General features: G+C 34.5%; 3 protein-coding genes across 3 annotated transcripts; 1 reads left to right on the top strand and 2 right to left on the bottom strand.

Annotated features, from left to right (window-relative positions):
* Window positions 1-3570: 3570 nt before the first annotated feature.
* LOC120166121 (LEAF RUST 10 DISEASE-RESISTANCE LOCUS RECEPTOR-LIKE PROTEIN KINASE-like 1.2) lies at window positions 3571-14776 on the top strand. Its single transcript, XM_039175483.1, has 4 exons — window positions 3571-4330; window positions 13185-13220; window positions 13328-13570; window positions 13645-14776. The coding sequence occupies exons 1-4, from the start codon at window positions 3598-3600 to the stop codon at window positions 14574-14576; spliced, it is 1944 nt and encodes a 647-aa protein (XP_039031414.1). The 5' UTR covers window positions 3571-3597; the 3' UTR covers window positions 14577-14776.
* A 37-nt stretch (window positions 14777-14813) lies between these two features.
* On the bottom strand, window positions 14814-20845 carry LOC120166013 (LEAF RUST 10 DISEASE-RESISTANCE LOCUS RECEPTOR-LIKE PROTEIN KINASE-like 2.3). The gene is made up of 4 exons (XM_039175420.1): window positions 19725-20845; window positions 16175-16891; window positions 16006-16044; window positions 14814-15918 (listed from the first exon to the last, which is right to left on the bottom strand). Exons 1-4 carry the CDS (start codon window positions 20667-20669, stop codon window positions 14821-14823), a joined length of 2799 nt encoding a protein of 932 aa, XP_039031351.1. The 5' UTR covers window positions 20670-20845; the 3' UTR covers window positions 14814-14820.
* Window positions 20846-22721: 1876 nt separating this feature from the next.
* On the bottom strand, window positions 22722-23480 carry LOC120166012 (LEAF RUST 10 DISEASE-RESISTANCE LOCUS RECEPTOR-LIKE PROTEIN KINASE-like 2.1). Its single transcript, XM_039175419.1, has one exon. The coding sequence runs from the start codon at window positions 23478-23480 to the stop codon at window positions 22722-22724; it is 759 nt and encodes a 252-aa protein (XP_039031350.1).
* Between the last annotated feature and the right edge of the window lie 388 nt (window positions 23481-23868).

Below are 23868 nucleotides of genomic sequence, written 5' to 3'. Positions count from 1 at the left end.
TCTTATAACGGTCAAAATATTTGAATTTTACACAGAGTGTACCGATGCACCTACGCTCCCAACATATTTTTTAAATGATAATTACACCATAACAGCTCTATTGACTTCACCAATGATCCGCAACGTTCAGAAATAATTCAAGGTGTATTTAAACAAACTGAGGAGTCATTGATCAATAAGAAGAAACAAGAATTGAGAGAGAATCAAAGAGAAAGCCTTAAACTGATCATTTGAGAATTTTCAAGCCTATTCCATTCAATATTCATTTTTTCTTTCAAGAAATCAATTGTATTCATTCTTGAGTGTTCTTTCTTCGTTCTAGAATTGTGCAAACATATTGCCTTGTGAGGTTTTCCTGTAAGTTTGCAAAATTTGTGTATTTCTCTTTGGGAGAGAGTGTTCTCAAGAATTTGGGGTATAATTCTTGAGGGAGTTGTAAGGTTACTCTTTGTCCTCAAAAGAAAGATAAATTAGTGAATTTGTGGAAATTCCTTAGTGTGGATAGCTAAGGTAGTGGACGTAGACTTTGGTTGAGAAAGTCGAACTACTCTAAATCGCTGTGTAAATATTTTCAATTTTCTGTAAAAGCTTCCACCAAATTTTTTATTGCCAATTCACCCCTCTTGGCTATTTCATCGATCGATTAACTCAACACATCTAAGACATAAATGATGCAAAAACACTCAAGCATGCTTAAAAGCTCAAATCCACTACAAATGATTAGAAATAAACTACCTTGATGCTAGAATCCTGAAATGAAGCTTCTTTCTCAATTATACTTACTTTCTCCTTCAGTAAGGACTTTGTTTTCTCTTCAAGCACTTTCTCACAACCTTTGATCTATAGAGCTTGAAGAGAAATCTAGGAAAAAGAAAGAAGAAAGAGAATAAAATGGTGAAAATGTTAAACCTTTTACCACTCAAACTCACGTTTTGTCTAAAACAAATCATAAGAAATCAAGTTGTTTTTCCTCAATGGTTTAATTGTACTTTTTATCCTTTTTCATGTACATTTCATGAAAAAAATCTCTTTTTATGGTCAATAGGGCCCAATTTATATCTAATTAGGCTCGTATTTGATCCAACGGCTTTAATTGCCAACTCTTTTCGGTCTGTATATCTATGAGGTCAACCCTCATGCATTGACTTAAAAATTCAGGGCGTTACAAGACATGTTATAGAGAGACAGAAAAAAGTGTTTATGGGATGAGGAATAGTTTAATTTACTTTGAAGGAGTCAGTGAAGCAAAGTTGAGTGAAAGTTTTGAGTCTATTTCTTGTTCTTTTATAACAAAACATAGTTGGTCAAATCACTTGATAAAAACAAGTTTTGTCACACAACAAATTTACTAGAAATATTTTTGATACTTTTGAGCACTGGTGGAGTCGGTATGTATTGAAGGGTGTCAATTTACACCCCATAAGTATTTAAACTTTTTTTGTTCATATAAATTATATATAATATAAAAGAAAAAATGAAACCCCTTTTAAAAAGATTTTGACCCCATATTTTAAAAAATACTTAATAATAAAAAATTAAAAATTCAATTTTCTCATTTAAAAAAAATTCTTCATATTCTAAATTTGACACCCATTTTTTTTCTAATTCCTCCCCTGCCTTTGAGGTTTTGTCACATAACATATTGTCATCATTGGCAATTAGAAGAAGCTCTTGAGTATAGTAGATGGTGTTGTGTTGAGTGATAATGACGATCCAAAGAACGTCAAACTGTGACGTCGTAGATGAAAGAAGGTTGACTCTTGTCAATTTAGAAGAAGACTTTAGGGTTTTTTTAAGAAAGAATATGACTTTAACGTGTTACATCAATAATTTTTAACAACAATTATAGTGATTGTAATAAAAGAGAATTAAAAATTTAGTGATCAAAATATAAACATTCTATAAGACTGATGATTATTTTTGTAGTTTACTAATTTTTTGTCGACCTTTACCAAGCCTGTTGGGCTTAGCTTATGCAGTGAAAGAAAAAAAAAGTGAGAGATAAAAATGAAAAATAATTCAACAATAAAGAAATAAATATATTACTTCCATTTTATTAATAAATAAATGAGCCATAAGAATTTTGTTCATTGAATAGTCATGATGATGTATATTAAGTATTTTTTCCAAATGTAATTTAATTTTGATATGAAAAAGATGGGAGTGTTTGGACCAAAACAATATAATATTGAAAGCATGTGAGCACAATTGATCCCGTGCTGTTACAACGACCGGAGAAAATTCTGTTGAAAATTAATTGTGGTTTCCCCGGAGTCACTTGTTCTTTTGGGCTTTATTTTTTTTAGTATAATTATAAGTATTCGATCTATTAATCTATTTATTTAGATCGGATGTTGTAGAGAAGAGGACAATCCTCCTAATCCAGTTTATTTTATTCACAAAAGTTAGAATTTAGACATCTAATCTTACTTAAAGGATATAGTACCTCATCACATGCTAAACCAACTGGTTTTTCGGACTCAGCTTTTTTTCGAGTTGATGTCCAATCACCATCTCTCACAAAGTCTTCTCTATAGTAATACCTCTTCTTTCTCTATTTTTTTTACAATTACAAATTTAATAAACATTATATTACATGAAATTTGAAACTTAGTTTATTACATCAACATATAGTCTTTTTATTTGACTATCCCCTGTTTATACATTTGTGTTGGTGATCTTTTATTTATTTTAATTATATTAATAATTTGTATAATAAAATTTTTAATTACTTTTCTTCCTGATAGAATATATATTGAAAGTTGGATTTTTTTTTATAAATTTTAAATTTAATCCTAAACCTACTTCGAGGGGAGAAGAAGAAGGATTCTAGGAAAATGAATTAGAGTGCTCTTAGTGAGTCTATAACCCATGACCTAAGGGAATATAAGAGAACAAAGATGAATAATTTAACTAACGAATCAACTGTGAATATGGTTTAGGTTTCATTTCATTATTAACTTCAAAATTGTGAATTATAGGGGGAAATACATTTTTTTAGGGCTTTTGAAAAGTGATGTAAAAAAGTGTTTTTAAAAGTGTTTTAAAAAAATATAATTTAAAATTTAACTGTTTGAGATTATTATTAAAGAGTGATTTTGGAGGGTTAAAATGTTCATTTTAGACATTATATTGTAAAATAAAATTAAATAATTGAGGATAAAAATAAAATTTCACCCAAAAAGTGATTTTTCGTTTCAAAAGTTTGAAATTTGAGCTTATGAGATTAGGTTAAATCAATTTGTGGATGTTTAGCATTTCACTCAAAAGGTGATACCGTACATACATTTTACTCAAGTGTGTGTATATATATATATATATATATATATATATATATATTTGCTATTGAAATCATTTAATGAATGTCAAGGAGGAAAATGTAGAACGGGAAGAGTTGGGTTTTCAAGTGAAAATGATTTGTCAAAGTAGGCTATGTTTCAACAAGTCAAGGTCGGCGCCCTCATTTCTTTCTTTTCATTTAATGGAAAATTCTAAGCAAATTGCAACCCAACCCAAATTTCTTTGCTTCTCATTCATTTTTATTGAACACATAACAAAACCTTTCCTCTACAATTGTTTCACCAAATTCCACCACGCATGGATGCCTTCTTCCTTTCACCCATTTCCTTCTCCCTCTTCTCCCTCTGTATCTTTACAGTTTTCCAAGTGTGTTGCGCCAACCACGATATCCACTTTACTTCATGCGCTCCATTCGACTGTGGAACCATTAGGAATATTTCTTATCCTTTCTGGACCGACCATCTTCATCGACCTTCCTATTGCGGCTATGGGGATGAAGGGTATAAGCTGGAGTGCATGGAGAATGAGCCCCCTGTTTTGACCCTCAGTTCCCAACGATTTCGAGTGCTGAATCTCAATGCGTCTTTCGGTTTGCTCACAATCCAACGAGTGGATTTAAACACTTGTCCTCGGGAGATACTGATAACCGATGCTTTTAATTACTCTTTTAGCGCTGAAAACATTACTCTGTTTTACGGCTGTAGACTCAGGGGATTACAACCATTCAGTTGCACAAGGGACGGAAGAGAAGCGTCCCCTGTGTTCGTTGTTGATGAAAATGAATGTGATGGTAGTACTGAAAAAGTCGAAATTCCAGTTGGGAAACAGGCTTTTCATGATCTGATCAACGGAATCACCTCTGTGAATGAAAGTTTACTTCAACCGTTTAACATGAGATACTTTGCATACGAAGAATACTGCAAACTATGCAAGGATTCCGGCGGAAGATGTGGATCCAACGAAACTGTATCCTCAGCATTTGTCTGCTATTGTCGTGATCATCCACATATATTGCGTTGCGACCATCACGGTATGCTTGCTTCTTTTTAACTCTTTCTCCATGATGAACAACTCCATTCAATCCAATTGATATTCAGTCGTCATTTCCAGCTTTTTCCAACTGTTGTAGCGTTTTACTTCTTTGATTGGACCTCCTAAAAGATTAAAAAAAGGGGTTTTGGTCTAACTTTTGAATTGGTCAATGGTCCCATACATCACCAGCTAATATTGGGCTAGTTGTAGCCAACTTGCTTGCGTCAAAGCACATCTTCTACGTCTACTTCTCTTCTTTGCTGTGTAAAATCAACCACTTGTTAAATTACTATTCTATCTTTCTCTATGGTCCCAATAATATTGGGAGGCATTTTTGCATAGATTGTTTTATTCACGTCATTTTAGGCAACGACAAAAAAGGTAGTTTAGACCACGGATTTAGAGAGAGGTATGTTATTAGAACTGCGGTCATTATATAACGGTAAAAGTATTGTATGAAATTGCTAATATCTGTAATAACCACAATATCACCCATTATTATCATAATCATAATAAATACAACACAACTGAATATATGATCGTAAACATAATTTAAATCTCTGATTTAGAGCTTAGATCACTCAAATTTTTCTTCATTTAGTATCACAATGGCATCACTATTACGAGCCTCCTATGTCTCATTTCTGCTTGAAGTAGTTTAGCCGTTAGCCCCTGCTTATTAGAGCAAAAGAACTAAGGGCTCACCCTGATCTAAATTTTTATCTATTCTACTCATTATCATGATTAGCAGCAGTAAATAAGAATAAATAAAACTCGATTCGATTAGAAAAACTGTCATATCTATTATAACAATATATTATAGGGAAGTCTGTGATACCCTAAAACAACTAAAGTTTGGGAATAAAATAATAATATCATGTCTTGGGATTGTTACATGTATTACTCTGTATCTTGATTGGTAACATGGTGTCAGAACCGTCCTTCGGTTGGGCTTTGGAAATTGGGCTTCGACTTGAATTAAATGGTTAGAATCACCACCGACCACTTTAAAATAAATTTAGGTGGGTCGGACGCCATCTTACTTGATCTACGTTGTATCAGAAATGTGTCTGGTTCGGGAGTCGGTTACGGTCAATAAAGGATTAACACCCTTGAACCGCTCTTTCGGTACCAATTAATTTTCCGGTTGTCTTTATTTACGAAAATTAAAATTTAAATTGAAATTCAAAAATTTAATCCGAATTAATTACTTTTAATCGATTGAAAGTATCTCTAAAAAGTCAAAAGTGTTGGATTATAAAAATAAAAATAAACATAAGAAAAAATAACAAAAAATATTAATATAATAATATTAATAAATATATATATATATATAACAATGTAAAAAGAAATAAAAAATATTAAAATTAGGATAAAATGAAAAAAATATATAAAGTAAATAAATAAAAATGAAATAAAAAGAATAAGTCAAAACATCTCCCATATTTTGCGTGTAAAGAAACTAGATTTGCAATGAATATGCTCTTGCCACTCCTCGTGCTTTTAGATACTGGCTTTGGATCATCCACGCTTATTTTTTATCCTTTTCTTCCCTCGGTTTTTCCAAATCGTTGTCCCTTCCTCTGATTTTGATTCCACGTTTTTCTCTCTGTCTTTTTCTCTTGATGTTTGAGTCTATTTATAGTCTAAAGAAATATATTTTTAGCTTAGATTTAGAGTCCTACTTGGACTCAAATGCTTCAGTTTTAGTGTTTCAATAGGACTCAAATATATTGATTTATTTTCTGAATCTTACTAAATCAGGGTTGTTGAGTGTGAGGCCTATAAAAATAAAAAAATAAAATAATAATAATAATAATAATAAGAAATATAATATAATATAATATAATATAATATAATATAATATAATATAATATAATATAATATAATAAAATGTTTTGTAGACCCAGACAAAAACGGGTGTCTACAGCTGCCCCTCTTTGCACATTTTTGTGTTAACAAGAATAGGGCAAAGATAAAAAAAACAACCAGTTTTTGTCCGGTTCTCTTTGATTTGAGACTTGATAGTGTTTGTTGTGACACTAAGTCGATCTATTGGGCACGATATCCTTCTTCTTGAAGTTGAAATCGTGGGTAAATCGAAAAGTGACTCTTTATTGCCAATCTTGGTCGACCTTGGCATTCTTCTCGATTTAAAGACCTGGGTGTAAAAATTGACCGGAAAGTAGTTCCTTGCTAATTCAACGCGGTTGATATGCCCTCGAGCTGAATGGAATCAAACTCGAAGGTCTTTGTCAGATAGCCCTTCTTGCCTTGAGCTATATTACAAATGATGGTGCCTTTGAGCTGAGTGGAGTCGAACAAGGAGGTCATTGTTGACAGATAACCCTTCTAGCCTTGAGTTATGCTGTAAATGATGTGCCTTGGAGCTGAGCGTAGTCGAACTCGAAGGTCTTTATTGGCAGATAACCCTTCTAGCCTTGAGTTATGCTGTAAATGACGTGTCTTAAAGCTGAGCGTAGTCGAACTCGAAGGTTTGATGTTTCAAGAGAAACATTTTCAAAGGTTTTTTTTTTCAAGAGAAACAATTTCGAGGGTTTTTTTGTGTTTCAAGAGAATATGTCTCAAGAGGGAAAAAAATTTGTTTCAAAAGAAACTGTCTCAAGAAAAATTTAGTTCTAAAAGAAACTGTCTCAAGGGAGACGAAATTTGTTTCAAGGAAAATATATTCAAAGATTTTGTTTCAAGGGAAACTTCTCAAGAGAGACAAAATTTGTTTCAAGGGAAACTGTCTCAAGAGACAAGATTTTGTTTCAAGGGAAACTGTAGTAAGAGATACAAAACTTGGAAATTGTCTCAAGAGTGACAATGGTGAGCACGATTCCCTTCGTCGTAAAGTTGAAACCGTGGATGGCCCCTTCGTTGTGAAGTTGAGCCTTGGAATTGGATATCCTTCATCGTGAAGTTGAAATCTAGTATGCTGTTTCGAGGCCAATATCCTTCGCTGTGAAGTTGAAATTGACTTCGAAACTGGAAAGTTTGTTGACAGACACTCCTTCTCTGAGTTGGATATCCTCCACTGTGAAGTTGAAATCCAATCTGGAGATGGATGCTGCTTGTGTGTACGATTCCCTTCGTCGTGAAGTTGAAACTGTGGGTGGCTCCTTCGCTGTGAAGTTGAGCCAGGAATTAGATATCCTTCGTCGTGAAGTTGAAATCCAAGTAAGTTGTATTGTTCCGAGTCCAATATCCTCCGCCTTGAAGTTGAAATTGGCTCTGGAACTGGGAAATTGTTTGTTGACAACCAGTCGTCCCTTCGTTGTGAAGTTGAACTTCTGTTGTCTCGAGTCCAATATCCTTCACTGTGAAGTTGAAATTGGCTTTGAAACTAGGAATCCCCTTCGTCGTGAAGTTGAGCCTCAAAATGGCACGATATCCTCCGTTGTGGAGTTGAAATCGTGGATGTGTGGGTATGATATCCTTCGTCGTGGAGTTGAAATCGTGGATGGCCCCTTCGTCGTAAAGTTGAGCCTTGACTTGAATATCCTTCGTCGTGAAGTTGAAATCCAAGTATTATATGTTGCCGGTGGACACGATTCCCTTCGCCGTGAAGTTGAAACCATGGATGACCCCTTTATTGTGAAGTTTGACTTCGAGCTAGATATCCTTCGTCGTGAAGTTGAAATCTACTCTCGAGCAAATTGTGTCGCTTTGAGTCCAATATCCTTCGTTGTGAAGTTGAAATTGACTCTGAATGAAATTGGAAAGTTATTTGTCGACAAACAGTTACCCCTTCGTTGTGAAGTTTAGCAACCACCATCAATTTCTGAATGTGCTTTGAATCGAGTATCTTTAGTCTTGAAGTTGAAACTTGACTCTAAAGCTGCAAAAATTATGTATGTGGAAAAAATGATGCTCTAAAATGCATGCATAATGAATTAGTTCTTGTTTTATTCATCGGACATAATCTCCTTTTTTGTCTGCTGGTTCCTGCACGTGGAAGAAAGACCTTCGGAAGATCTGATAATTCACATAAAGATATTGAATTCTCAAAGATGCCCCAATATTCGATGTTGAATCTCAAAAAATTCCCCAAAATTTGATGTTAAATCTCAAAAAATGCCCCAGCATTTGATGTTGAATCTTCAAAGATGTCCTCATTGTTCCTCATTTCTTGCTTCAGCATTGATTCTAAGCATGAGCTTGGTATTTGAGAGTCACATGTCATTTACCAAGATCCACTCTAGAGAGATTGTCTTGTTTTGAAAAAAATGTTTTTCTTTCTCTTTTAAAGGAAAACATCAAAAAAGAGTTTCGAAAAATGTTTAATCAAAAGTTTTGAAAATATTACCCCTTTCACGGTTTTACAATTGAGACAAATCATAAAACCAGAGTTCATTGGATATCAAAGAATTAATTACATTGTTAATCATTCAATAAATTATAGCTATTTGACACGTGCCAAGATCAAATCTATTTTTGGAAAATTGTTAAGTAAGAAAAGGATAAAAAAGTCTCAGGTTATTGTGTTTGGTCAAAGGTTTGGCATTTTTGTTTACTTGATGCTCAAAGGTTTGATGGGGTAGCTTGCATGCTCCTCTATTGGAAGTGTTCTTCGATTCCCAGCTTTCATGGTCACGCTCGGATTGTGCGATGTTTTATCAAGGAATTTGTGCGATCGCCTCAGCTGCCCAATTTTTGTATTCGAGCCGCCTTTTCAGGTTTTCAACTCGAATCCTCCTTTGGTTTCAAAACGTCATTCGTAATTTACGTCTTGAACCTCCCTTTTCTATTTTTCTCTATCATACATTAATTACATTATTTTTTACAAATCAAGATTAATCCTGATGGGCGGGATGAAATATGAAGATAGTCTCTTCTGTTTAGAAATTCATGTATGATTAGAATTGACTTTTAAGGCACGTAACGTATGTCATGGTTCATGGTTATGAAAGAAAGGGATAAAAGGCCTAAACAAGTGTTTAAGGGTGATTGAACCAAGGATCAATTTATTCTGATGTCTTCAATCATATATTGCTCAATTTGAATCCGCTCGTATGTCTATCTCTCTCTTGATGCTCTATGATCTTTGAGTGGAGTGATTCAGTGATTCATAAATGATTGTGCTTGATCAATCTCATAGTTTGAATCTCGATGCGTCGTTTAATCGAGAGGATCTTTGCATATGCATCTTGTCTTCTTTTTTTCTTTAATTTTCATTTGCTTTTTTCTTTTTTTCTCTTTTTGTTCTTGATTGAATCTTCGCACTTGGCATTTGGTTCACCTTTCGATATCTCATCTGAATCAATGTCTTCACTCATGCGAGTAGATTTTCTCCACCTTGCCCCCTAGTGTGGAGGGTGATCCTTGGTTAGGGTTGAATCAGAAGAAAAATATTATATGCTCAAAAGGGAACACAAGGGATATATATTTTCTCCTGTTGTGAAGGGATAAAGAAATAAAGACGTTCATCATTTCATACGTGAAAGCTTTCACAGAAGAGGTATCCCCAGGGGGATATATTTTCAGGATTAATTTTGTTCACATGAAAATAGTGTAATTAATGCATGATAGAATTATTTCGAGTGAATTGTTCTTTCTGCTTCTTGCCCCCAACATGTCTCAATGTTCAGGCTCCCTGCGAGATGCCCCAAGTTGTGTCTTAGAAGAATGCTCATGTTCAAATGAACAACTCAATGCCTTGAGTTTTAATGGTATAAAAATGTCAATTTTGAGTCTAAAAAGACAATGTTGTGACTTTATTGACTCAAAGAAAGGTATGGGTGTATCAAAAAGATAAAGACATTGTTAAAAATTTTCAAAGGGAGGTAATGTCAAAATTTGGTCTTTTTGGTAATGACCATGAGTTATTTTAGGTAAAGAGTCAAGGTATTTTGGGGTTTGAGATAGGATAAGAGAGGTCTAATCTTGTCATATGTCAAAAATCTATAATTCTTGAAGAATTAAAAGAATTCTTAATTCATTTAATATTCGAAGAACTAAAGATTAAAATTTGTTCAATTGCTCCACCTTAGAAAGTGGCATAAATTTAATCGTTTAAAAGATTAAGCAAACATAAAAGATTAAAGATGTGTTCAAACAAAACAATCCTCTAAGTGCAAATGATATATGCAATGCCCCCTTCTTCGGCTGTCCATGCCCTTGAATCCATCAGGTTTTGGATCTCGCGCTTCAGCGCCTTTTAGTTCTCAGATGAATGTTTGGAGCATCCTATGTGGCAACTGCAAACAGCTTTAACATCGTAGCCCTTAGGATATGTGGATTCTTTTCTCAGATCATCATAGCAGGCTTAGTCGTACAACCAGCTGATCGGGCTCATTCATTGTGATTTCAATTTTTTTTCTTTTGATGTTACAATCTTGCTTCCATGTGGTTAAAACCACTTCATCGAATCCTCCATGAAGAAATTTCATGTTTATGAAAATGCTTAAAAAAGAAATGTAGATGCAAAATACAAAATGCAAAAACAACTTCTGACATGTTGACTAGTCTTCTGCTTTCGTCTGTCACCAGTTGAATAACCTATCGAACTGCTATGGCTTCTCTGGTTGAACTGTGCAAATGTTGAGTTGCTTTTTGTACTGGCCCAAGAAGTCTCGAATGACTGCATCTCTGGCATTTATCTTTTGTTGAACATGTTCCCAACAAATACATCATTGAAGCCCTCAATTGATAGGAACTATGTGAAGTTCATTTGTCTATTTCTTGAATTCGTCAGCAAGGGTATCCAATTTCAGCTATCGTTTTTCCATTGTTGTCTTTGAAGGGACTCACTTCATCTTGCCCCTACAACCTCTGCCATTCAGTTCTTCAAAGATAGACTTTCATTGTGCTTGATGTAGACCCAGTTCATTCTGAGTCATTTATAATGCAGCAGAGTGATACACTCTTCAATTGTGGGCACCACGTCTTCTGGATTGAATGCGACACATAGTCGCCTTGTAGACTGTCCTCTGTATTTTCATCTATTGTATTACAACCCCTTTGTCCATTAATACAGATTATTCATGTTTAACAAACACATTTTTGGTGGATCAACACCTCTTTTAAATGATGCAAGTGATGAAAATAAAAGAAAATAAAATAAAAATGAAAAGAGTTAGAGAGGTGAAAATAATCAAAAATAATCATGAAAAATAAAAGTCATACCTCACATGCTTTAATTCCTACCCCGCATGCTAATTTCAAACAAATCCTAACTGCATATTTGTCTTGTTCGCATGCTTTGAACAAAAAATAAAGCATGAAACAAAGTAGCCTAGGGTTTGCAATGAGGTTTTGGGGTGGGCTCTAACTCTCCATGGTCTCCCGGTTTTGGTTCTATAGAAAGGTACCCGAGTTCTCCTTGTTGGTGCCCTCTTGGGTTTGCCAGACCCTTAGTCCTAAACCCATCACAGGCTTGTGTGAGTTAAGTTAAACTCGAGAGGATACATTCCCTTATGTCCATACGGAGAATAAATTCATACGAAGACATAAGGTATATAAATCCCGAAGGTTACTTGCTAGGCCCATATGGAGAATAAATTCCCACAAAGGCGTCGCTTTCGCCCCCACTTAAAAGGGTTCAGAGCTCGGGTATAGAGCTAGAGATGACAATTTTGAAAAATCTGAAATCATTAAAAAACGTTAGTACAACTATTTATTTGAAAAAATAATCAAAGATAAATAATAAGAATCGAATAAATAAATTAAAATTTAAACTTGTAATTTTCGCTAAAAAAGACAACCGGAAATTAGTTTCGGCCTAACTCACTTACCTGTCCCCAGTGGAGTCGCCAAGCTATCGGAACCGTCTTTCGGTTGGGCCCCGGGAATTGGGCTTCGACTTGAATTAAATGGTTAGAGTCGCCACCGACCACTTTAAAACAAATTTAGGTGGGTCGGACACCATCTTACCTGATTTGCGTTGTATCAAAAACGTGTCGGGTTCGGGAGTCGGTTACGGTCAAGGAAGGATTAGCACCCTTGAACCGCCCTTTCGGTACTAATTAATTTTTCGGTTGTTTTTATTTGCGAAAATTGAAATTTAAATTGAAATTAAAAAATTCAATCCGAATTAATTACCTTTAATCGATTGAAAGTATCCCTAAAAAGTCAAAAGTGTTGGATTGTAAAAATGAAAATAAACATGAGAAAAAATAACAAAAAATATTAATATAATAATAATAATAAATATATATATATATATATAACAATGTAAAAAGAAATAAAAAAAATATTAAAATTAGGAGAAAATGAAAAATATATATAAAGTAAATAAATAAAATAAAATAAAAAGAATAAGTCAAAAGTTGTTACATCTCCTATGTTTTACGTGTAAAGAAATTGGATTTACAATGAAAATGTTTTGCCACTCCTCGTGCTTTTAGTTACTGGCTTTGGATCCTTCACGTTTATTTTTTGTCCATTTCTTCCCTCGGTTTTTCCAAATCGTTGCCCCTTCTTCTGATTTTGATTCTACGTTTTTCTCTCCGTCTTTTTCTATCGATGTTTGAGTCTATTTATAATCTAAAGAAACCTATTTTTAGCTTAGATTTAGAGTTCTACTTGGACTCAAATGCTTCAGTTTTAGTGTTTCAATAGGACTCAAATACGTCGGTTTTAGTATTTTAATAAGACTCAAATATGTTGATTTATTTTCTGAATCTTACTAAATCAGAATTATTAAGTGTGAGGTCTGTAAAAATAATAATAATAATAAATAAATAAATATAATATAATAAAATATTTTTATAGACCCACACAAAAACAGGTTTCTACCCATGGCATGGACCCTTTGTGGAAAATTAGTTCAACTTTCCTCTTTGGATTATGGAACTTATTCCATTTTACCATATAACTCTCAAAACACATTTTCTTTTCTGTTTCAGGGAATAGTTTTAACTTGCCAAGAAAGCTTGCAATCGGTAAAATAATCCCCCCAATTCTCCTCTGTTTCATTCTTCTCTTCAGGCAGCGTGTTGCTGCATTCTCCATTTTTCACCAAATCGATATAAAGTTTCGATGAATGCAGGTTTTGGAGCGGCTGCCGGAGGCATAATAATATCGAGCATTGCTTTCTACTTCTGGTTGCGTCGCCATCGTGGAAAGAACTCCTTTAACTCATCTTATCACAGCTCTTTCATGATGGATCCTGAGAAGAGCAATAGCTTGGCTGGTGTCCCACTCTTCACCTATAAAGAACTTGAAAAAGCTACCAACAATTTCGATTCGAATAAGGAACTCGGTGATGGAGGCTTTGGAACTGTTTATCATGGTAAGAAAAAAGAATTACATTCGAATCATGTGTTTGTCAAAGTTATATTTTTCTCATCCATCTCTCTTACCTAGGCAAACTTCGAGATGGACGTGCTGTTGCGGTTAAACGCTTGTATGAAAACAACTACAAGAGAGTTGAGCAATTCATGAATGAAGTCTCGATCCTAACTCGATTGCGCCATCAAAATCTCGTATCGCTTTATGGATGCACCTCTCGTCAAAGTAGAGAACTCTTGCTTGTATATGAATATGTTCCTAACGGAACTGTTGCTGATCACCTTCATGGACAACGAGCTAAATCCGGTGCACTCTCTTGGTTCATTCGCTTAGATATAGCCATAGAGACTGCATATGCATTGAGCTATCTCCATGCTTCTGATACCATCCACCGTGACGTAAAAACCAACAATATTCTCCTTGATAACAATTTCAGTGTTAAGGTTGCCGATTTCGGACTGTCTCGTCTTTTCCCAACAGATGTTACACATGTTTCCACTGCTCCACAAGGGACTCCCGGTTATGTCGATCCCGAATACCACCAGTGCTACCAGCTTACCAACAAGAGTGATGTGTTTAGCTTCGGGGTTGTACTGATTGAGCTAATATCATCAAAACCAGCCGTTGACATCACGAGGCACCGGCAGGAGATCAACTTGTCGAACCTGGCTATCAATAAGATTAAAAACCGAGCATTACATGAGCTAGTAGATCCATCGCTAGGGTTTGAATCGGACAACAAGGTTAGGAAAACAATAACAGGTGTAGCAGAGGTGGCATTCCAGTGCCTGCAGAGCGAGAGAGACATGAGGCCGACCATGGCACAAGTGTTGGATGCTCTATTGCGTATACAAAGTGAGGATTACAGTAAAGCAAAGACCGAGGAGATGGATATTTCGGAAGACGAAGTCGTGTTGTTGAAGAGTGGACAACTGCCACATTCTCCAGATTGTGTAATGGTAAAATGGCCTAGCTCTTCTACGACACAGTCAACTAGTACCAGTTAACCGAATTCAGTAAATTTAGAGGCATATACTAAAATGACACTGTCAATCCATCCTATACTGAGATATTGGCGAATGTAATGGGATGACAATATTATGTAGGATAAGTGGCGTATGAAAATGTCAGTTTTGGCACCAAAATTATCAGCTGATTCTTGCTTTTTGATTAATCAGTTGCATGAATAAAGAAACCGATTGTTTAATTCCTTATTTCATTTGTAATATAGAATCATGATATTGGAGTTGTCTAAAGGTCTAAAGGAGTTCTTGAAGGGGTATATATGAAAGGCTTTGGTGGGATTTTGAGGGCATCTAAACTGCCTTCCAGCATAAACAAGACTTCATTCATTGATGGCCTGTGTACCGGGTAGGTTTGTATGCACCACAGCCCTATTATTATCATCTTCTTCGAGATTTCGTTATCTCGACTCGTAATTACACCATGCAATCCTAGGCTGTTGTCTTTCCGGAGACGGTCGTATACCCAATGTGGATAATATATCTCACTACTATCGTCTGCAGATTCATTGATATTCTTTCTTCCTCCCACGATCTCTAGAACCATCATTCCGAAACTATACACATCTGCCTTGTGCGAAACTCTCCCGAATTCCCTACTAAACAGTTCTGGGGCAATATATCTGAACGTCCCTCGAGCACCCGACATAGATATAACGCTCCCTTTTGGACACAGCTTTGAAAGCCCGAAATCAGAGATCTTGGGGCAAAAATTTTCATCTAAAAGTACATTGTGAGGTTTTATGTCGAGATGCAAAATCCTTGTGCTGCAGCCTCGGTGGAGATACTCGAGACCTCGAGCTATTCCTATTGCGATTCCAAGCAATTTGTCCCACGCAAGGCGCCCTGCAGTTGAAATGCTTTCATTGTGTATGAACTTTTCTAGGGAACCATTTGGCATAAACTCAAAGAGCAGAGCTTGCTTGTCCGTGGTGTAACAATATCCGATAAGGGAGACGATATTAACATGGGATGTTCTGCTAATGCTGATGACCTCATTTAGGAATTCCTCTCCATTTCCTTTGCTCACGTCGGTTTTAAGAACCTTGACCGCCACAAGGCGACCGTCTTCGAGCTTTCCTTTGTAGACACTGCAGAACCCGCCTTCACCTAGTTTCTCCAAGAACGAGTTGGTTATTTTCTTGATATCTGAACATTGGTATCTCTTTGGAGCTAGTGATCCATATTTCCTTATGTAAGTCTCAACGTTCAGAGCATTCATCGTCTTCGTTTTGATCATTCGGGACACCAGAATCATAGTTTTGTATCCAACAAGGACGAGACAAGAAAATATAACTCCACTCGCAAAGCCATATCCTATGTCAAAAGAAGTGATACAAATGCAAGTGTTTGATGAGAAATAATGTCAAGAAAGAAGTCAGAATTTAGAAATAAATGGGAAACGAAAACTTACCCAGAAATCTAGACCCCTGAAATTGTTTGTAGCCGCGATCTGTACGAACCAGTAGTACAATCAGAACTTCGTTGAATCATATACGTGCATGTGAAAGATGAAAGAAAATAGACTTACCGTGTGTCGAGCATGGTGGAATTTCTGGCTTGTCATAACAAATGCAAAGAACCTGAGTCGAGTTTATATCTGCAGGTACACATTTTCCATGCGATTTTTTGCAGGATTTACAAAACTCTTCTTCATCAAAGTGATAATCAGCAAGAAACCCTTCATCCAAAGCTTCTTTGGGAGTCAAGGTTCCATCAACCACTTGATTATAAGCCGTGATGAGAACCGGAACTGTGATTTGTAAATCACATTGGTTTTCAGGATCGGTGAATGATTCCCACGCAAGATAATTGGTATCAATACTCCCATTCTTCGTCTTGCAAGAAACGTTACGTGCATCTTCTGCAATACTGCTTTCCATCGGACAACCACCGAACATGCTGATGTTTCGAGTTCCAGTTCCGTGAAAACTAAAAGGAGAATGATTGAGTTCGGTGTTAAGGAGTGGGCAGATGCCATTCCAGATGTCTGATCGTGCAAGTTTCATCCACTGATTGTTTTGTTCTATTTCCAGGACAATGAAACTTTGGCCCTCCATGTTTATAACTGGGTATTGCTTTGTCTGGCATTGAAGCTCGAAACCTTGTCGGCCGCAATGAGATTGTTCGTTTCCCCAGAATGGGTAACTGATTTCTTTCAAGTTTCCACATTCAAAGGAAGACTGGCAATCACTGTAGGAAGGTGGTTGATGGCGGGAATGAGTTGCTGGAAAAACTGTGAAGAAGACGATGAAAGTGAGAAGCTGGAGAGATGGTGGGGAGATTTCAGGTCTCATTCTCTTCAATTTCAGATGGAAATTTTTTCATTCGAAGAACGTAAAACAAAGGAATCATAGGAAAAAGAATATTCATTAGAAATATATAAAATATTTGTTTGCATTGTTATTGGAATCAACAAATTATCAGAATCCTCGACCATATACAATGTTGATACGACGATGAATCCTAAACAAGCAACCAAGGAAATGACGAATTCTCGCACCCATTGTATTAATAGTTATGTGGAAATTTGTTGACATATAAAAGAAAACAAAAACTATTTCCACATCTAAAATGATGCAATTTAGTAAGAACTATGCATTACAGGATAAGTTAATAAACAGGGTTTGCAATTTTAATTTTACTTAAAAATTAATATTTCATTTTTTGAATAATTAAAAATAAATAAAATTATCAACGACAACTAAATGATCTAATGGGATAAGACACTAAATTCCTTAATTAAGGTCATATATTCGAATCCCGGCGTTTATAAATGGAGCAAATTGGGTTGAACGCCCTCACTTCTATAGTATCAAATCATAATTAGTCAATTAATAGATCGAATATTGATAATTATATATAAAAAATAAACAATAACGTATATCTGCAAACTATTTTTAGTAGCGACTCATATCCAAAAGTTTAATTTGAAATTAAATTTGTTTTAATCAAATTTATCATGAATTTAAATAATTCAAAATTATCTAGATACGAAATTAAAAAAAAATCTAGATACGAAAGTAACTTGAAGTTAAAATAAATTAAGCTTAAATAGATTTACATAAAATGAAATAGATAAATAAATAAATATGACTCTGACATAATAATATAATTAACAAATAATATAATATCGTCTATAAAAATGATATAATAAATTAAAAAAAATTTAAGATCTAAAATACTTCAGACTCTAGTATATAGAGAATTCCAGAAGACAAAAAAAAAACATTTCCAAGAGAAATTTTTTGAATATTTAATATTTTTCAGGAAGTTGCAATTAGTCAAATATAATTTCTTATAATTTTATATGATCTATTGGAGTCAGATATATAGTCACATGACCATATTCACTTAACATGTGAGCCTACATATAGCCATTATAGACCATTGACATATGTACTAATAAATTTCTATATAACATTTTGAGTATGATCGAGAGATGAGATGTGACTTCTATGAAATCACCTCACCTATACTCTCTTCTTTGCTCTACCTACTTATGGAGATAAAGCACTTCAATACCGACCAATGGCCATTTTTTGACCGACTAAGTGATCCACCAAATAACCAATTTTCAACTAATTATTCTTTAAATTAAAAAAGATATACCGTCAATTATCCTTTTGATGTCATCAATAATAACTAAAAAGCATATAAAGATTTATAACTAAGAAAGAAAAAGCATAAACATTTGGTTTCAAAAGCATAATTATCCCGGTCTCATGATCGGAACATTCATTAAACTGTTTAGGTTTTAATAAAAGGAAAGGGTAAAGTATACAAATGGTCCTCTGACTATATGATACTACTTTATTGAATCTCTCAATTATTAAAAGTTACAAAATAGTCACCCGACTATTCATTATGTTCTCAGCTCGTCCTTTTCCGTTAAAAAATTAACGGTCATCTGAGAAGGACGCTAACATGCTGACTAAGATATTATATTCGTTTGAGATTATGATCATATTTTACCATATCTCAGTCAACAAGTTAACATCCAACTCAAACCGCCGTTAATTTTTTAACGGAAAATGACTAGTTTGAAACATAATGACTAGTCAGGTGACCATAATTTTTATAATTGAGGGACCATTTTATAATTTTTAATAGTCGAGAGACTCAACAAATTAATATATTATCGTCAGGGGACCATTTGTGTACTTTACCCAAAAGAAAAACAATTTCGTTCCACCAACATAAAAGTAAGTATATAGATTACTCTAAGGATGCATGCGTGAGGATAATGTTAAGAAGGTAGAATTCATCGGTGATCTTGAAGGAGAAGACAGGTAAGGCTTAGGTGGAATTTGCAATACTTCCGACTCTCCAATATCGACACCTAGAAAATAATATAATATAATATAATATAATATAATATAATATAATATAATATAATATAATATAATATAATATAATATAATATAATATAATATAATATCGTATAATTAACAAATAATATAATATAGTCTATAAAATGATAAAATAAATTAAAATTTTTTAGGATATAAAATACTTCGAACTCTCCAATATCGAGAGAATTTCGAAAGACATAGAAAGAACAATTTCAAGAGAATGATCTTGAATGTCTAATATTTCTCGGGAAGCAACGACTAGTTGATATGATCTCCCATAGTCTCATATGACCTATCAGAGTCAAATCTATCGTCACATGATCGTATCTACTTAACATGTGAGTTTATATGTAACCATTATAACCATATAACTGATACACATACTAACGAATCTCTATATAATTTTTTGCACATAATCGAGATATAAGATGTGACCTCTATGAAATCACCTCACCTATATTCTTCTATGCTCTACCTTCTTATGGAGACAGAGAATTTTGATACCAATCAACAACCGATCTCTGATCGGCTACATTAATCCGCTCAAACTCAAAAAGATAAATTATCAATAATTGTTGTAATCAATAACTAAGAAAAACGAAAAGAAAACATGTAAACATTTATAACTAAGAAAAACATTTATAAACATTTGGTTTCAAAAGCACAACTATCCCGGAACCGTTTAATGAGCTGAACATACATTAAACTATTTAAGTTTTAATAAAAAGGAAAATAATTTTGTTCCATCAACATAAAAGTATGTATATAGATTACTCTAAGGATGCATGTGTGAGGATAATGTTAAGAAGGTAGAATCCACCGGTGATCTTGAAGGAGAAGACAGGTAAGGCTTAGGTGGAATTTGCAGTACTTGCACGCTTCCTTCCAACATCTCCATCACCCTACTCATCGGAGGCCTTTCCAACGGATTCGTTTGTATGCACCACAATCCTACTAAGATCATCTTCCTCGCAATCTCAGTTTCTTCTTTAGTCTCCAGACCTAGCAATTGCGGTTCCATATTGTCTTGCACAACATACCCATAGATCCAATGAGGAAAATATATCTCGCTGGTTTGGCTTACTCCAACATCCACGTTCTTTCTTCCTCCAACCATCTCCAGAATCACCATTCCGTAGCTGTACACATCGGATTTATGCGAAACGCCTCCGACGCTTCGGCAAAACACTTCTGGAGCAATGTAACCAATTGTGCCTCTAGCTTCCAACATCGATACGATGCTCTCCTTGGTGGTGCATAGTTTTGCAAGCCCAAAATCGGCGATTTTCGGGCGAAGATTTTCATCTAAGAGAATGTTATGAGGCTTTATGTCGAAATGCAAAATCCGGGTGTTGCAGCCGCGGTGCAAGTATTCGAGCCCTCGGGCTATTCCGATTGCGATTTCGAACAATTGTTCTGATGACAAGTGCTGACGGTCTTTCATGGTGTTATCCTCTTTATAAATGAATCTTTCTAATGATCCATTAGGCATGAACTCATAAATGAGAGCTCGTTTCCGACCCTCTAAACAAAACCCTAAAAGGGTAACAATGTTAACGTGGGAAGTTCGACTGATACTTGCAACCTCATTGATGAATTCTTGACCATCTCCTTTGGTGGTATTAAGAACTTTCACAGCAACAAGATGGCCATTTAGTAGCTTTCCTTTGTACACACTTCCATAACCCCCTTTTCCTAGTTGTTCCTCAAATGAGTTGGTCATTTTCCTGACATCTGAGTAACTGTATCTTCTGGGAGATGAAGTTCCATTGTTCCTTATGAAAGCCTCTATATCTGTATCAGTATCACTCTTTGTGAAGTTACTAATAATGTATCGGATATTTCTTCTGAAATAGAGTGTGATGATGCAGGTAATTAACAGACTGATTGCTCCCGCAGTAAAACCTGTCATATAAAGCAGAATCCCGAGAGAAAATCAGGAGCAAATAATGAAAGGTACAAGAAAGCCTTTGGATAAACAGTCGTACCTATAATAAGCTTTTGTGAAAGACTGGAACCGCTTCCTGTCGTAAAAGAGTACATCAATTCATTAACTTGCAAATCACACCTAAGGTTTAATCATTTTTGTCCTTTATATATATATATATAAATGTTACGTCAACTTTTCATATCATATGGATGTATTATATTAGTTTCACACGTTAATCATTAGCTAACTAATAAATTTTATTTACATAATAATTTTTTTAAAAAAATAAAATATTAAAAATTAAAATTATTAAAAAATAGAATATAGACTAAAATGATATTTAATAAAATGTTAGGGATATATTTTACTGCTATGCCTTATTGTTTTGTTGAAGTTTCGAGAGACAATAGGTATAGGGCATAGAGACGTATGTCAATGAAATGTAAAGGAGGAGACTATTCTCCCCAAGAGAAAGGGCATTTCCATAAATTTCCACGAATACCCAGGTTTTAAGCTTGAGGTTTTTTGTGTGTAGAAAATTTTAAATGAGATGTATTATATCAGTTTCATATGTTGATTGGTAGTTGATTAATAATTTTTATTTACATAATACTTAGTTTGTTTAAATTGATTAATAATTTTTATTTACATAATACTTAGTTTGTTTAAATTGATTGCTAGTTGACTAATAATTTTTATTTACATAATAATTAGTTATATTTAAAATGAAATATTAAAAAGTTAAAATCATTAGAAAATAGAAGATAAACCAAAATGATATTCAATAAAATGTTAGGGACATTTTTTACTTCTCTGCCTTATTGTTTTGTTGAAGTTTCGAGGAGGATAGGTATACAGCATAGAGACGTATGTCAATGAAATGTAAAGGAGGAGACTATTCCTCCCAAGAAAAAGGACAGCATTTCCATAAATTTCCAAGAAACAAAAACGGAACACTTGCGTTTATTTTAACACGCAGGTTTTGAGTTCAAGACTTTTCGTTCGTAGAAAGTCTTTGTTCAAAATTTCACCTATCAAAACCAATAATATAACATGGATCGATTCAAATTAATCAGAATAAAACTTTAGAGAATCGAAAAGATAACAAAAATTCGGTTGAATAAATGATGATTTTGAAATTTGAAATAATTAAGTTGAAACATGATCGACTGTACAAAAAATTGGAAATAAATCTACAACCTAACTATGCAATGGTAAAGCAAGGAGATGACCGAGAACATATAGGGACAGAGTTTAACAAAGGTAAACTTAAGAAAACATACAGGAACAGAAAGACAAAAAAGATGTGTGTTTATGCTCCTTCCTATTATGTTTTGATCATAATTAAATATGAGTCAGATATTTATGTATATAAATTTATCTTAAAAACATTTGAATTTTTGTGAAATTTATGCCTTTTGCGTCATTTTAAATAAAATTTTATATTTTGTTCGTCTCGTATTTAAAATTATTTTTATTGATGTATATCGAGTGACGTAATTGTTTACGATGATAAATATTATAGAGACTGAGATAGAAAAACTAGTTGTTTGTAGTTCTTTCCTTTTTATATGAACTAAGAATCATGGGTGGACCGATATCCCGGTTGAGAAATTAAATATAGAATAAAAGTAAAGAAAAAGTCTCTAAACTATACTTCTTTTTTACTTTAAACCCTTCAATTATTTTTATCAAAATAAGTTCTTAAACTATTATATGTAACCACTTTAGGTCTTACTATTTCTATTGTTGGAGAATATTTTTCGGTCAATGAGATGTTGACATGGTCACACAAAATTAGATACTTGTTTTATAGTTCAACTTACTGGAAAAAAAGAGGAAGAGTTAAAAAGAAGCAAGCACACCGTGATGGTCGCAACGAAATATATGTGGATGATCACGACAATAGCAGACAAATCCTCCTGAGGATACAGTTTCGTTGGATCCACATCCTCCGCCGGAATCCTTGCATAGTTTGCAGTATTCTTCGTATGCAAAGTATCTCATGTTAAACGGTTGAAGCAAACTTTCATTCACAGAGGTGATTCCGTTGATCAGATCATGAAAAGCCTGTTTCCCAACTGGAATTTCGACTTTTTCAGTACTACCATCACATTCATTTTCATCAACAACGAACACAGGGGACGCTTCTCTTCCGTCCCTTGTGCAACTGAATGGTTGTAAACCCCTGAGTCTACAGCCGTAAAACAGAGTAATGTTTTCAGCGCTAAAAGAGTAATTAAAAGCATCGGTTATCAGTATCTCCCGAGGACAAGTGTTTAAATCCACTCGTTGGATTGTGAGCAAACCGAAAGACGCATTGAGATTAAGCACTCGAAATCGTTGGGAACTGAGGGTCAAAACAGGGGGCTCATTCTCCATGCACTCCAGCTTATACCCTTCATCCCCATAGCCGCAATATGAAGGTCGATGAAGATGGTCGGTCCAGAAAGGATAAGAAATATTCCTAATGGTTCCACAGTCGAATGGAGCGCATGAAGTAAAGTGGATATCGTGGTTGGCGCAACACACTTGGAAAACTGTAAAGATACAGAGGGAGAAGAGGGAGAAGGAAATGGGTGAAAGGAAGAAGAAGGCATCCATGCTTGGTGATACAATTCCAGTGAAAATGTTTGTTATGTATTTAATAAAATAAATGAGAGGAAACTACTCAAATGACAACTGAACTATGGGGTTCGTGTGGATATGACCATCATTCTTTTAATATTGACAATATGATCACATGACTATATAAGTGGTTTCAATGTTGCCACTTGTCATTGAAAACAAACAGTTTAGCTGGTGTGGACCTCTGACTCGGCGTTGTCAATAACAGTTACATCAGCTATGCCATTTGTTTTTAAAGACAAATGGTTACATTGAAACCACTTAAATAGTTATGTGGTCATATTGTTAAAATTAAAAGTATGGAGGTCATATTGCTAAAATTAAAAGTATGGTGGTCATATTGCTAAAATTAAAAGTATGTTAC

Source organism: Hibiscus syriacus, unplaced genomic scaffold (assembly GCF_006381635.1).
Source record: "Hibiscus syriacus cultivar Baekdansim isolate YM2019G1 unplaced genomic scaffold, ASM638163v2 tig00111621_pilon, whole genome shotgun sequence".
NCBI classification, from domain to species: Eukaryota; Viridiplantae; Streptophyta; class Magnoliopsida; order Malvales; family Malvaceae; genus Hibiscus; species Hibiscus syriacus.
Note: the sequence above shows the minus strand (reverse complement) of the source record. Positions and strands in the feature narration are given on the sequence as shown.